Raw genomic sequence first — 15,081 nt, forward strand, 5'->3', positions numbered from 1 at the left:
TGATCCCTCTACATGAAAATAAAAAAAAACAGGATTCTTCAAAATGCATCATTTGGTACCTTTCACCAGGAACACACACATTTGTGGATGTGGCTGGAGGCAGCCCAGGTGGGTGTGTCTGCTCAGGGAGGCAACTCAGGTAGAAATGGGTTAAGGGTTTTGCCCCCAGAACCCCTACCGGGGATAATGTTTTTGGACCCTGCCGGGGGCCTTTTCGGCCCCCAGACCCTCGGCATAGGATTTTCCTTACATTTTAGCTTTGTTTGTCGGAAGCACTGTCAATAGTATGAAATGATCGAAAGACATGTTACGCATGAAGAGAATGTCCTTACTTGAAAATCTACAAATTTGACCTTGATATCCATTTTCGGATGCTATCACCATTCCTGGATTGCAAGGTGTAACTCATTTTGTCAGCGTGCTTAACACATCTCCACCCTCCTCTCGGGGTACAACACGGGGGTCAAAGGTCAAAGATTATTTCCCGCCCAGAAGCTCCTGTTGTTTGGCCGCAGTGATGTCCTCCACTTGGCGAATCGTCTGATGCATAAGGTCCTTGACCTGGAGGGAACATTGAGAAATGTGGACTTGATTGGTTTTGTTTGCTTCGGTTCTAAAGGTGGAGTGAAGAAAGGAGGTTTGAGCAAAGAGAAGCACATCAACACATTAACTCATTCAATGCTGAGGGAAAATTTAAAGCTATACTGAGCAATTTCTAAGTGAATGGGTTGGGCTTACTGAAATACACACAATAAAAAGAAAATATCTAGTGTTTTCAATTAAAATGGCGCCATGAAAGAACTTAAACATATGTGAGTCATCATGGTGAAATCAGGCGCTTGTCAAAATAATAAAATTGAAGAAATAGTCATGTTTCCACCCGTTTGGAAATTTTTACTGATTTTGTTTGTTTTTTTGCTCAACCCCTTTCATGTCCATATATATAAAAACATATTCATGTGTACATTTAACTGGAACTAGTTGACAAGAGGCACACAAAAAAATTGTAATTTCCAAGGACTCTCAAGCTTTGGAAGTCATTAATCGTTGGTAGTAATTTTCTCGCCAATTTTACCTCTAAAACCAGGCAACCCCCACCTCCTTCAATCGCAAAAATCTCGACTTCTATTCAAGATAGGCGGCTATTTTTTCATCGAAATCAAGACAAATAAACAGGCTTTAAAATCATACCAATAACTCCATATACCCAAAATTTGACGAGCGCCTGATTCTATCGCATCGTGACACATATCAAGACTTCTTTCCTTTACTCAAGTGGCTATAGACAAAGGCAGAGCGAACCTTTCACTGAATTTTTTAGTGTTGTAAAGAGACAATAGAAGTTTAGGGAGAATATTTGTCAAACGCACACAGGCGCAAACCAAACGAAGTGAGAATTCTCGTCACAAGCATTGAACGAGATAATGATTATTTAGTGCAGGGGAATAGAAAAACAGACAGACACAACAGAAGGAAAAAATCAAAGTAGGGCCTATCAGTGACTGTCTCAACCCACTCGTGGGGTAGGGGGGGGTATTTTTTAGCACCCTTCACCATTTGCCTCTTTCACCCAAGTAATAGTGGTGTTTATGGTGTAGTGGTTACATGAGGGGGAGGGATCCTTAGTTCTATTCCCGAGTTGTGAGTGAGAACATTTTTATCGAGTACCTCAGTCTTTCCCCTGGCATGTTGTATTCGTCGCAATTCGGGTTGGCCCTGAACAGGCAGAGTCAGAAGCCTGCCTCCTACAAGATCTAAATTTTGTGTCGATGGGGGCGTAAAAAACACCTACATTTAAAAGGAAAAAAAAACATACCCTGGCATTACGTAAAGGCCGCCAAGAAGGGCTCGCTGTCTGTCTCTGCTCTGAGCGATCTTCTCTATCATATCAGAAAACAACAAAAGCCTACCACATCAGAGTACCTACCATATCATATCACAACACCACCAGCCTACCACACCAGATACAAGACCAGTAACCTACCATATCATCGGCTGCTATCAAGTCGTCAGATGAATGGCCTGCCTTAGAAGACTTGATCTTCTTGGAGTACTTAGAGTAGACATCTCGCAGATGCTTCTTGGACTGTTCACTCAGCCCTTTGGCGTTCTTAGCGAGGGACTGTCGGTGTTCTTTTGTCACCCTGTCAGGAAAACATACGAGACAGACATCTTTGTCATAATCCCCAGCGGTTGAGAAGCTTCCTTTTTATTGTTTACTACATTTTAATACTGGTTTTACGGGATTGGCAACAAAATCAGGTCACATAAGTGCAAAAGATAGAGGTGTTACAGGAGAGCAACAAACACAAAAAAGAAAGAGGAGAGATAAGAACAATATATGTCTGATAAGAAAGGAGCAAACCACATCTGAGCACCCACCAGTGACCAACAGGAAGTTTTACAGCACTTGCAACACACTTCGGTCATATAAATGCTAAAGATTAGATGAGGGTTTTTTTTGGAACAAGTGTTTTATGGCACTTGCAACTGCATAAAGTCATATGAGTGCGTGGGACACACTAAACATTTTCAGTAGGAAGGACATTTTTTAACTTTGTTCGGGTGGCAGCCGAAGCCTACTCATATCGATTTTGGACCACCAAGGGATCTTTAACTTACGCAATTGCAATCGAAATTCTCCAAGACGGACTACCTATTGTTGAGGAAAAAAATTGACTACTTTTATAGAACAGGTGGACTCCTTGGACATTGTCATTCATTATGACAAGAAAAAAACAAGAAAAAAAAAACTCTGCAAAGGTAGGAGAGGAGAGTGGTTTGGGTACAAGCAATTGTCTCACCCAAGAGATAAGGACAACAGATGTTTGATAGGAAAGAAGGAGCAAATCACACCAGAGCACCCGCCAACCACCCACTCCCATGATTAGATGTGGTATGAGAGTTACATTTGAACATAAAAGGTGAGACTGTATTTGTAACAAAAAACAACATTTGCCAGTACCATACATTGCACAACATAACAACATCACGCTAGTATTAACTGATTTAACCCGCAGCTTCTATCACAGTGGCCGACTGTCTCTTGTGTTTTGGTGCGGAGCCGGTTGGAGTGGCTCTCATCTATAGCTTCCTTTCTTCACATCAATTTCACCCTGCTCTTCTTTTTATCCTTTTTTTCTGGTGTCATTGAACAGTACTTTTTAATCTGAACATTTCTATATGTCATATAGAGCGTTTTTATCAAATTTAGATATTTCTTTATTAACTTTTTGTGAGACCACCCATGAGGTCACAAAGCGGTCACAAATTATTTGCATCTGGAGTCAAAATTATCTGTGGGCTGAATCAGTTCAGTTCTAACTAGGTAACTATAAGAAATGGGTGAACTTTTTTTTTTCTTTTCCTAAACCAGTGGCAGGGTCAGATTGCAAATTATCAATAAAAATATAAATATCAAAAGCTGGCAGGCGCAGAAGAAGAAAAGTACTGCCAGCTAACTTTTGTGTCTTCTCTCATAATTTAAATCAGAAGAGGTTCATTTTGTGTGCTGATAAATTTTCAGAAAAAGAATTAAAATGTCAAAGCAAGACATCGTCAAATAGCAGCCAAGTTTCCAAAACCGGACAGAAATGTCACAAAATGTCTAGTACACGTCTTTCCAATTGACATATTGGGCTTCATTCTCTTTATTTTTTACAAATTCTGTTTTGAAAGCTCATAATTTTTCTTCACCATAGGCAAGTCCATGAGGAGCAATACTAGAAAACAGAGTACGACTTTTCCGACACAAAAACGGACCTGTGTACTCAGATCCTAGAAAACGTACTAAATACATTTTTTAATGTAATGGTTGGAAGCTATGCCACTAATCTGCCACAGAGGCAACTTGGAGTCACTCACGTGGGCAAGGGAATAAACAAAGTGAGGCCGTCCTGCTGTGGGTTGATGTTGAGCCCGGACGATGCCAGGGCTTCTTTCACATGCTGGACGTACTGGGGAATAGAAAATCACAATAAGGTTATATTTAGAGGCTTAAAGCAAGAAATATACAGTCTCTCACGTACATAATATGTATAAGTTTGCTACGTGTGTGTGTTTTTAATACAAAACATACATGTGTAACAAAAAGTTTAGGACCTGAAAATCTGTTTGCTATGTGCATGTTTCTTTATATACATGCTATACTGCACATTGGACGTTTAAGGCATCTCTCTCTCTCACACACACACACACACAAATTAACACAGAATGACACTCAAACGGGAAATTACAGTACATAAAGATTGCTTCATGTAAGACTCTGCCATACACGCCATTTTAAAAAGAGATGTATGACGGAATCCTACATAGAGTAGCGGATAAGTGCCCACAACAACAACAAACTGTGGCCGTCCTGTTGCGGTTGGGTCTGTGTTGTGCCCGGACACCACCAGGGCTCCTTTCACTAGCTTTCAGTTTTAATAAGAGTCATAGTTTTACAGCACTTGCAACACAATTATAAAGTCATATAATATAAGTGCCAAAAGTAAGAGGTTTTACAACAGAGTTACAAACATTAAAAAAAGAAAGAGGAGAGTTTAGTTTTAGTTTTAGTAGAGGTTTTACCGCACTCGCAACTGCATAAGGTCATATGAGCGCCAGAAGATTAGAGGTGTTACAAGAGAGTAACAAACATAAAAAAGAAGAAGGGGAGATAAGGACAGCAGATGTTGGATAGGAAAGAAGGAAAAACCACACCAGACACCTGCCAACCATCCAGATTTCAGTAACAGTTTTACGGCATTTGCAACACAAATATATCATACGAGGGGCATACCAAAAGTTTTTTACCTGACCATGAAGGAATAAAGGTAGAAAGCTGAAATTCGGGGTGAAAGCCAACAATTATCTTTCTAGATAGCATGTGAATTTTGGGGAATTTCCGATCACTGGTTTTAACACCAGCGCACAGTAAGTGAATGAGGGTATGTTGTTCTCCAGTTTTAACATAAAAAATGGAGAAATTTGAGCACAGAGCAGTAATGAAGTTTTTGTTCTTGCAAGGCAAGCAACTACAGGATATTTTTACGGAGATGCATGTCGTGTAGGTAACTGATTGCCCATTCTATGCTGTGATAAAATTTAGCTGTAAAAATTCAAATGCAGATTCATGGACATTGAAGATGACCACAGTGACGGTCACCAAGGGACAGCAACAAAAGAAGAGAATTTGTTGAAAATCAAGAAACTTATGTTGACAGATAGGCGGATGACAGTCGAACGTTTGAGCAAAGAAACTAAGCTTAGCATTGGATCGGTTGAACGAATATTAAATGAACATTTGAATACGACCAAGGTTTCTGCGAGATGAGTCCCACGATTGTCGACGCCTCCTCAAAAAGTGCAACGTGTGGATTGTTATCAAGAATCACTTGGTCTGAATGAAAAGGATGAAACTAAATTTTTTTAAAGACCTGTAACCAAGGATGAAATATGGGTCCACCACTACCATCCTGAGTCAAAATCTGCATCAAGGAAGAGGAAATCGTCCTCGTCTCCAACACCAAAGAAGGCAAAGGTGCAGACATCAAGTGGAAAAGTAATGCTGTCAGTTTTTTGGGGACCTAGAAGGAGTGATTAGGACAGACTATCTTGAAAATGGACATACGATAACTCGAGACCATTATTCTAACCAGCTAAAAAATTACAAGAGGCTATTAAAAAAAAAAAACGCAGAGCAAAGATCCGAAAAGGCATTTTGCTGTTTCATGACAACGCGCCAGCACACACTTTTAAAAAAGCTGCAGAAACTGTGCAAGAAAGTGGCTATGAAATTTTGCCACATCCACTCTTTTCTCCAGATTTAGCCCAGTCCAACATGTTTTTAATTCCCCAAACTGAAAAAGGATTTAAAAGGAAAAATTTCAAAGTTGTAATGAGGTCAAGGAAGCGGTAGACCGATGGCAAAAATGTATAAATGTGGGAGGCATCTACATAGAGAAAGATTAACGTTAGTACCAAATTTCAGCATTCTACCTTTATTCCTTCATGGTCGGGTAAAAAACTCTTGGTATGCCCCTCGTACAAGTGCCAAAGATAAGAGATGCTGTTACAAAAAACAAATGCGGAATTATCAAGAACCTATCGGTAGCGCTCTTCAGCCATCCCGATTTTTTAGTTAAGCATTAGTCAGTTCTACAGCACTTGCAAGACAAACATGTCATATAAGTGCCCCGAGCAAAATATGAAGAAAAGAAGGAAGAGAGATAAAGATAATAGATGTCTGATAGGCATAAAAGGAACAAACCACATCAGATCACTAGCCAACCACCAACACCGACAAACTGAAACAACTACAAAATAGTACAGGAAGAAGTCAAGACCTAACAGCGGTGCCCTCCAACCACCTACAACGTACCTGAGGACTGGCTGCAAGGTTGACCAGGATCATCTGCGGAGACTTTTGGACCACCTGACCCAGCTGGATGAGAGGAAAGTTCCCATCCGGCGTTTTCACAATCAGCTTATCAAACACACCTAGGAAGAAAAAAAGAAATAATTCATATTGCGCATATCCACACAACAGCATGCTCTATGTGCTTTACAACTTCCACACTTAAAAAAGGACCACATAAAACACAACCACAAATTAAATTAAATCTTCAAGTACCAAGATTGATCAGCAGAGCTACAAAGGGTAAAGAAGGACCGTGATATACAGGTGCTGGATACAGACATCTATCGGTGCTGGGTACAGAAAGAGTTAAGATAGCTCAGTGAAAGCCAGGGCTGACACCCGACACTGTGACCAAGATCAGATCCCCATCATCAACAAAAACTTTACACCAAAGCAGCAAAAATTGTATTTTTGTATTTCTTACAATTAAAAAGTGGTAAACGATTCTTATTCCCTCCCTCCTAATTGGCACTGTTTGGATGCATTCGGAGAGTTGGCTGTTTCCACCTGCCTGCTGGGGCCTACCCCGGCTGAGGGGGAGGGGCACACACACACACACACACACACACACACACACACACACACACACACACACACACACACACACACACAAACACACACACAAACGCACACACACACGCACACACACTACATCTAAGCTGACAGATGGAGATCCTCGTTTGGTAAGTTTCAGTTTGGTTAAAGTTGTGCGACCGCCTGACTTCACCACGATGACAAGGTCGTATGAGGAGTGCACAGGAAGCAAGTTCCAGCGGATTGTTTTCATGTTTGTTCACAGCACATTTTGCATTTGCTTTGAAAGTCAGAAAGGTTGAATCACCTAAAGATACATATGACATAGTAAAATTCGTTTTTAAAAGCAGCAGTTTACATTACTAAAAGTTCTAGAACACTATTAACATTTTGTAGTAAAGACCAATGAGCTATTCAATAGAAACAAACTTCCACCATAATGCATAAAGCGAGATTCAAACTCATTTCTTCTATTTAAAAGGACCATGAACCTAACCTGTACACCAACACAGATTCTGGCATTATACAGGACTTACTGACCTTGTGAAGTGCGGAGCGTGAGCTGATGTATAAATTTCTCCTTCAGGTCTTCCAACACATGGTTCAGATCATGGTGCACACGCTCAACGTCCAACAGACCTTCTAACTGTTCAGCTGTCAGCTTCACCTTTTTGTGGCCTTTACCCCCTGCCAAAAAATAAACAAATTAATTAAGAATAAAACAGAGATTGTACACTGCACACATGTTATTGTCACTAATCATTTTTTGAAGAATGGGAAAATCATTTGTTAGGACAGCTAGAGATGATTGAAAGAAGATTGAAAATCATTAGTCAGGATGATTGCTCTATATTTAATTCGCTGACTCACACTATAGGCACTATCATTGAGCACTTAGGAGCACTGGTTTCCCACAGCAAACTACAGCTGCTGTGAACTATGGACATTTAGGAGGTGGGCTGCTTCAACCCTGCTTATCAGGGATCATCCAGGCTGAGAAAAATACGCCAGACAGAGATCGCGAAATAAACATTTTGTACAGAGTAACAGCATTTAATGTTTTTATACAGTGGAGTACACTTAGACTTGACATATTTTTATCAAAAACAGCGGTAAACGGAAAACAGATAAGATATCCACTTTTTATTAACTTTTAAAAATTTGGAGCAACCTTTCTGAACTTTAGTCCTGTTCTATCATCACAGCTTTCATCATTTTCTCCCCCTCTCCCAGGCCTCTTCTGCGCTTCTCTTTCAGTTACTCCAGACTCTTTCTACTGCTATTTCTGTCCCCTTTTCACTGCTGCCTTTCCGTGACACATGAGATCTCACGGTAGATAACATCAAACACCTACCCTCGTGTGCAAGTTGCACATGTTCAAGATCCCCTGGTGGTCCTAGAATCAAAAAGAGTAGGCTTCGAGTGTCACCCTCGCAAAATTCAAAATTAATTCCCATCAAAACAGAAATTACTCTAGTCAGAGTAAAAGAATACCTCGTAGAGAGCACATGAGATTCAAAATCAAAATGTGGCTGCCTGAAGGCAAGGGGGCCTACAATGTAGGAAAAACAGAAGAGTGAATACATAAAAATCCATTGCACTGCAGGTTGAAAAAAACAGCAGTTGACTATCCCTGAGATTTTGCAGGGGAACTTAAAAAGAAAAGAGAAAAAAAAACAAAAGAAAGGTACCCACCTTTGTCCTTGCCTTTCTTTGCATAAAGTCTGATCACAGACCATGACATAGGAGCTGGCTGCAACAGCAGACGTCTTTCTCCTATTGGCTTCAGCATGCCCATGGAGCTTTGGCCGGATGGCAAAGAGTTAAAATATGATGTACTAGCTGAACTCACATGAGCAGCATTTGTGAGACTGCAACAATAGGTATCCACAGAATTTAATACTGAACACCTGGACAAAAAGGAAGCCCGCAGAAGTTTCCCTCTCAGGCTCAAAAGTTGCTTACAAGATGACATGATAGTGGTGGCGGTACACTGAAAGACAAAACATATTTCATAAGTTAGAAAAATCAAATCCTGAAATCCTACTAGTCACTAGTGAAGACGACAAATTCAAAAATCTCGAGAACAGATCAAGTTTATTTTCCCTAGCGTTCGGAGAAATAGTTACTTCGAAATCTTAACCAGTGCCAAGATCTTGATCTAGATTTCTAGATCTCACCACAATCTGGAGTTGGGGCTTGGCTGGACTGGAGAGGAGACTTAGATAGATATCTCAATCTATCTCTAGATCGGAAGGAATTCCGTAACGAACGACCACCCCAACAAACAAAAAAGGGAGTGTATACAGACCCGGTAACCGGGAACAAAGTCACAAAGTATACAGACCCAGCAGGGGAACTCTTTTGTGATTTCGGAAAGTTTCAGTGCCCTCTTGGCTCAGGGTAGACCTAGGTTCTTCAAGATCTATGGCCTAGGTCTAGATCTAGACAGACAGACATAAATCATTGATCTTGTTTCGAGGCTAGCCTAAATCTAGACATTTTTAATCTAGATCTAGATCTAGATCCAAATGAAGATTGCGGATATCTTTTCGAGGAATGATCGTTTTTCCTCCGTTTTGGAGTTGGAGAAATCACAATTTGAAGACAATGTCATAATTTCAATCGAGCAGTTACCCTCTCTATAAAAAGTCTATTTCTCTGCCGCCGCCCCCCCCCCCCCTCTCTCTCTCTCCTCTGTCTCTTTGTATCGCTCACATTCTCTTTTTCTTTGTTTGTCTCTGTCTTTCTTTCTCCCCACCTATTTCCTACTCTATCTTTCTCTCGTTCCCTCCAGCCAATTGGGGCATGTCATGCATTTTGCTAGCACTTCCCCCTGCTCTCTCTCTCTCTCTCACACACACACTACCGGGTCTGGGCGCTGAAACTTTCCGAAATTACAAAAAAGTTCCCCTACCGGGTAAACTGTATATTTCGTGACTTTGTTCCTGGTTACCGGGTGTGTATACACTTCGAACAAAAAAATAGGGTGTTTTGTAGTTTTGTTCGTTAAAGTTCCAAAAGTCAAGAGAATTATTTATGGGGGTTTCAGATAAAAATACGGAGGTGGAGGTGGGGGAGGAGGGTTGAGGGGTGGAGGGGGGTTAAAGTGGGCATGCCCCCCTGAAATTTACTATATTTGATGTTTTAGTTTGGACAGTTTACTGTTTGGTTGATTCCTTGCTCTTTGTGTTGCATAGATCTAAATCTAGATTTCTCTAGATCTAGATTCTATATTTGATCAGCAAGACTTCCGGATTTCTTCTCTGGATGTAAACAAATGGTACGGGCTTTAACGAACGGAACTACAAGATCACCTAGAAGAGACCTAACCCTAACCCAACCCCTAGATCTACATCTAGATTCTACATATATATCTAGATCTAGAATCTATCTCTTGATCTCTAGATCTAGAATTCTAGCCAGCCCTAACCCTTAGCGGCGGCACTTAGCTTAGCCTACACACACTCCATTCTGGTCTAGATTCTAGATTCTAGATCTAGATCTATATCTAGATCTAGATTAGATCTAGATATCTAGAGATAGATTTTAGATCTAGACTCTAGATCTAGATCCTAGATCTAGATTTACCAAGACTTTGAATGCAGCGGTTCCCTCGAATATTTGCAACGTATGAATAATAATCTGCAACTTGGGGGCTTCTTAAAATGTCCTTTTGGGGCCAAACACAAAAAGTTCAAAAAACGTTTCCCAATGAGATACACAGCAGCCTTTCGTTGTGCTTGGTTGGAGAGGCGAGAGAGGGCCTGAAACTACTTAGTGTGCAAGTGTGCAAGTCGTGGGCGCCAGGAGCACACTCAGCACAGAGATGTAAAAAATAAATATTAAGTCTATGATTGCTATGAACTAGAATCGTGCTTAGCAGTAAAGAAATTCAACGACGATTGAGAGTCGTGATCATACTATTCAAACCATTTATGCATAATAGTAATTATATTATGTATTAATACAATTTAATTTTAGTTTCATAACTTTTTTTTCATTGTCGTTGGATCTAGATCTATATCCTTCGAAAAACGAAGAATTTTCCCAAAATTAGACAGCTTATTTGCTTTCAAGCAAAAAATTTGATCCAAGTTTCCATTAGCCTATCTAGACTACAGTAACTACACTTTGGCTTTGGTTTACGTTAACTCAATGATAGTACGGTTAACTCAAGGAAGAATGGGGTATCAAAACTGTTGTCTCCCTCTATTGTGTCGCAAGTCCTGTTACGGTAAATCTTCAAATTGAGTCCAGTTGTTGGTGCTGCACGAAGTAATTAGAAATCTTTAAAATCTTCTCAGAATGTGAGCATAATATTATTAGTGAGCTGTTAGTATTGTTTCACTCCATTACAGCTTTTATGCGGTTTCATCTAGAAACAGTTGTAAATATCGATATATGTAGATTACGGGATATCCTGCAGATTCTAACTTACTTTCTCCAGAAATCTATAGGCCTAGGCCTACCCACCGGCAATATAAATTTTCCACTTTGTTTTTTGTAACTGCGCCCTTGTTCAAATGAGTTAGAGAGTGAAATTTTGCACATCATTCACCATAATGTACCTTACGATGACTCCGCCCTGATCTTTTTCCTGAAAAAAAATTAACCACGTGGTCACATGACCCACATGCAAATTAACGTGTTTTGCTCCGCCGAAATTTTGAAGTTGTCTAAACTGTGTTTAGATCAACACATTAACGATTTTAGAACCGAAAAAACTAGTTACATAGATATTCCAGTTGGACTTAAATGCTGTTCAAGATGCCAAGGTTAAGCCCCCAGGGGCGCTGTTGGGCAATTTGAATACTCCTCGCTGTACTATTGGCCCGAGAGTGACGCAGATGCTTCATTGCTCCCACCCTACCATCAATATCCTGAAAGATTGGTTCCAAGTCACTGGAGTTACACCTGACAAACCCAGAGCAGGCAGACCATAGGCCGATTCCGCCTAAGAAAAAAGACAGATACTGCTCTGGCATCTTTGAGGTCACTTTCTCACAACGACCAGCGCTGCACGCCAATTGCATACAAACACTGGAAGAGTTATCAACGATAGAAGGATACTACGGCCTTAAATCACTTTCGAACTTCGAGCAAGGAGACCTTGAACAATGTTTGCCATCTTTCCAATAATTACGCTTGAACTGACTGTGCCTAAGAGGGAGCTCCCAAAAACGACATTAACACTGTACAACGACTGGGACAAGCTTCGATTCAAGAATGGAATGGACTGCCACAATAATTAATTCAAATAAGGAACAGAAAAACTGACTCGATCAATGCGCAGAACATGCAAAGCTTGCATTTATTGCAAGGGGTTACAATGCCCGCTAATGACGTGAAATTTTGAAATCAAGGGGCATCAGTTTGTGCTCAACACTGTACCACTATAAGAGACATGATCAAGAAACAAAAGGTAATAGTAATACACTTCTTGACGTACTTTGAAATATTTCTGTGTCAATTTTTGTTTTTATAATAATATGTTAAAGGATAACCACAATACAGGCGTCTTTCCAAGTGGACAGTTTCTATTGGCGCTGTGTATAGATGAATCACGTTGACGCTTTGCTTCTTGCGCCACTCAGCAGGCTACAGTTAGACGAGAAAGTGTGCATAAAAGAGCTTGGTCCACATCAGCCGCTGGATTTTGAGCTCAAAAACAATGTTCGCTCTTTTTCCTGTACGTGGTATGATAAGATTAAGTATGACTGGCTTACGGTGAGCTTGTACAAGAAGAAAGTGTACTGTTTCCATTGTCAACTTTTTACTGATCCATCAGACACTGACAAGGTTTGGTCATCAATCACGCTCACTCTCTCTTTGCCTTTCTTCTCTCTCTCCCTCTCTCTCTCTCTCTCTCTCTCTCTCTCTCTCTCTCTCTCTCTCTCTCTCCCCCCTTTCTCTCTCTTTCTCTCTCTCTCTCCCTCTCTCTCTCACACACACACAAACACACACACACACACACACACACACAGAGAGAGAGAGAGAGAGAGAGAGAGAGCGAGAGAGAGAGAGATAGAGAGAGATACTCGCAGGAAGCAGTAGATAGAACAGACCATACCAGAGCGCCCGCCAACCGCTATTACAATTTTAATAGTTGTAAGCCTATTGCCCTTTTGCTCACTTTCCAATTATGCACCATTTTGTTTGCAACCCACGCGACGCCACTGTTTAATAAGATTGTTATGTCTTAAGCAACCCAGTCCTTCCCCTACCCCCACTCCCATGGAAATGAGAGAGAGAGAGAGAGAGAGAGAGAGAGAGAGAGAGAGAGAGAGTGAGTGAGTTTATTGTTTATTGTTTCAAAAACAACATCCCTGCATTCAGAACACGCCCATTTATCCTCCGTTGCTCTCTCAAAAATGTCGCTGAGGGTCTTTCTACTGATTGTGCCAGCGCATACCTGGTTGAACGTTCTTCTGTTCTTTCCTGCAAGGTTGTCAGATTTTCCGCTTCTTTTTTGTATCCCTAAATCCATCATCCTCTTCACAGCAGTACTGGCCTGTCTCCTTATCTTCCTCTTCAATCAGGAGGCAAGAGAGACATTTCAGGATCTCGACCATGTCTGTTTGAACCGTGCTGTCAACTGAGGTGGCATCACCAGCCAGTCTGTAGGCTTTTTCATTTCACTTAACGCCTGCATGGCCAGGGCAAAAATTCCCTGTGAGAGAGCGTATTATATGCTTTGTTTCGAACAGTTGAATCCATTCTGTTCTCAGGAAACCTTTTTCTATCCTTCCGAGGGTATCCTTTTAATAAGTGATAAGAACAGCATGGATTGTGTGGGGGCGATCTTGGGTCATCCATTCAAGTGTATTTGTGATGGCTTCAATTTCCATTCACATACATGTACTTGATGTAGCCTTGCTACAGGCTCCAGGTGCATTGTGGATGACTTCATTGTTGGCGAAAGCAACAAATCCCCATCCACTTCTCTGGCTATCTTTTTTCACTGAGCTATCTGTGTAAATTATAGGATCCCCTGCTTTTGAGTTTTTGTCTACAATCTTGTTGATATCACTGTCGTTGATAGAAGCCGCAACATTTCTTCTGTCACTGCCCATGCTTATTTTGACCCTGGTGAGGTTCCTGTGTTCTCCCGCCATATGTCCCCATTCTTCGCCAACTGGTAGACTTTCAGGTATACAGATTTTTCGGAGGTAATCCTCTGCTTCCGCCATACAAGACTTTCCTATTTTGATTCTGTCTCTCTAGTTGTCATGGAGTACTTTGTGAAGAGGATGATCTTTACACTTAGATACATATTTGTTTGAGCTATCCTAAGGCATACTCTGATGCCACTTAAACCTAGCAAGTAGCGCAGGCTCAATATTGAAGTGTCCTTGGTGCAGCCCAGCATTGCTCTCATTGTCTCATTCTGCACTCGATCCAACTTGCGATCTATGTGTCGGACAGCGTGAGACAGCCCAATCTGTAAGCTAATCAATGACAGACAAGACGACCAGCTGCAACATCAGGAAGAGCACTCTTTGCGGAATCAGAGCTGCTGCCATGGTCTTGATTGCATCCACACCTCGTTTGGCCTTGTAACCACGTGATCCACATGCTTGTTGAAGGACAATAACCTGTCGAAGACGATTCCCAAATACTTCAGCTCTAACTGTCTGTCGATAATCTCATAGTTGCAAGTGATTGGTGGAGTATTGTCTTGGACGATCCTGTTGTCGAGGGAACACTAAAGTATCTGTACTTTTGAAGGATTGATTACTGCTTTATTTTGGTTGCACCAGTAAGCATCCGAGTAAAGTCTTTTCTCCATGTTCTTTGTCATCTGTAGTCTGTCATCTCTTTGCTCGCATGCCATTATGTCATCCGCAAGCTCAGGACATGTCCAGATTCCTTCTGAAGCATCGTTACCTGTGCAGTGTACACATTGAAAAGCACAGGAGGGAGAGGGGACGATCCTTTAGGCAACCCTGGAGCAATTGATACGGGAAGTGAGCGAGTGAGAGTGAGTAAGCGAGTGAAGGTGAATGAGAGTGAGACAGGGACGTAGGGTGGGTGAGTGAGGGGGTGAAAGTGAGTGAATGAGAGTGAAAGAGTGAATGAGTGAGTGAGCGAGAATGACAAACTCACAAACACACACACACACACACACACACACACACACACAA

General features: G+C 41.2%; 1 protein-coding gene across 2 annotated transcripts; it reads right to left on the bottom strand.

Annotated features, from left to right (window-relative positions):
* LOC101849669 (ribosome-recycling factor, mitochondrial) lies at window positions 1–11,211 on the bottom strand. 2 transcript variants are annotated; one of them, XM_035973927.1, is made up of 7 exons: window positions 10,658–11,211; window positions 8,630–8,927; window positions 7,475–7,621; window positions 6,362–6,480; window positions 3,865–3,956; window positions 1,985–2,144; window positions 1–561 (listed from the first exon to the last, which is right to left on the bottom strand). In XM_035973927.1, the coding sequence occupies exons 2-7, from the start codon at window positions 8,907–8,909 to the stop codon at window positions 478–480; spliced, it is 882 nt and encodes a 293-aa protein (XP_035829820.1). In that variant the 5' UTR covers window positions 8,910–8,927; window positions 10,658–11,211; the 3' UTR covers window positions 1–477. The 2 variants fall into 2 exon arrangements, with proteins under 2 accessions (XP_035829820.1, XP_005091894.1); XM_005091837.3 differs by having other exon boundaries at window positions 10,526–11,211.
* Between the last annotated feature and the right edge of the window lie 3,870 nt (window positions 11,212–15,081).

This window comes from Aplysia californica, unplaced genomic scaffold (assembly GCF_000002075.1).
Source record: "Aplysia californica isolate F4 #8 unplaced genomic scaffold, AplCal3.0 scaffold00036, whole genome shotgun sequence".
NCBI lineage: Eukaryota > Metazoa > Mollusca > Gastropoda > Aplysiida > Aplysiidae > Aplysia > Aplysia californica.

What these genes read in the sequence shown, in the direction of transcription:
- LOC101849669 (XM_035973927.1), bottom strand. Translation starts at nt 8,909, where the DNA reads ATGTCATCTTGTAAGCAACTTTTGAGCCTGAGAGGGAAACTTCTGCGG. An exon ending in CACGCTCCGCACTTCACAAG is followed by an intron (nt 6,481 to 7,474) that starts GTCAGTAAGTCC and finishes TTTTCTTCCTAG; the next exon opens with GTGTGTTTGATAAGCTGATT. An exon ending in ACCTTGCAGCCAGTCCTCAG is followed by an intron (nt 3,957 to 6,361) that starts GTACGTTGTAGG and finishes TCTATTCCCCAG; the next exon opens with TACGTCCAGCATGTGAAAGA.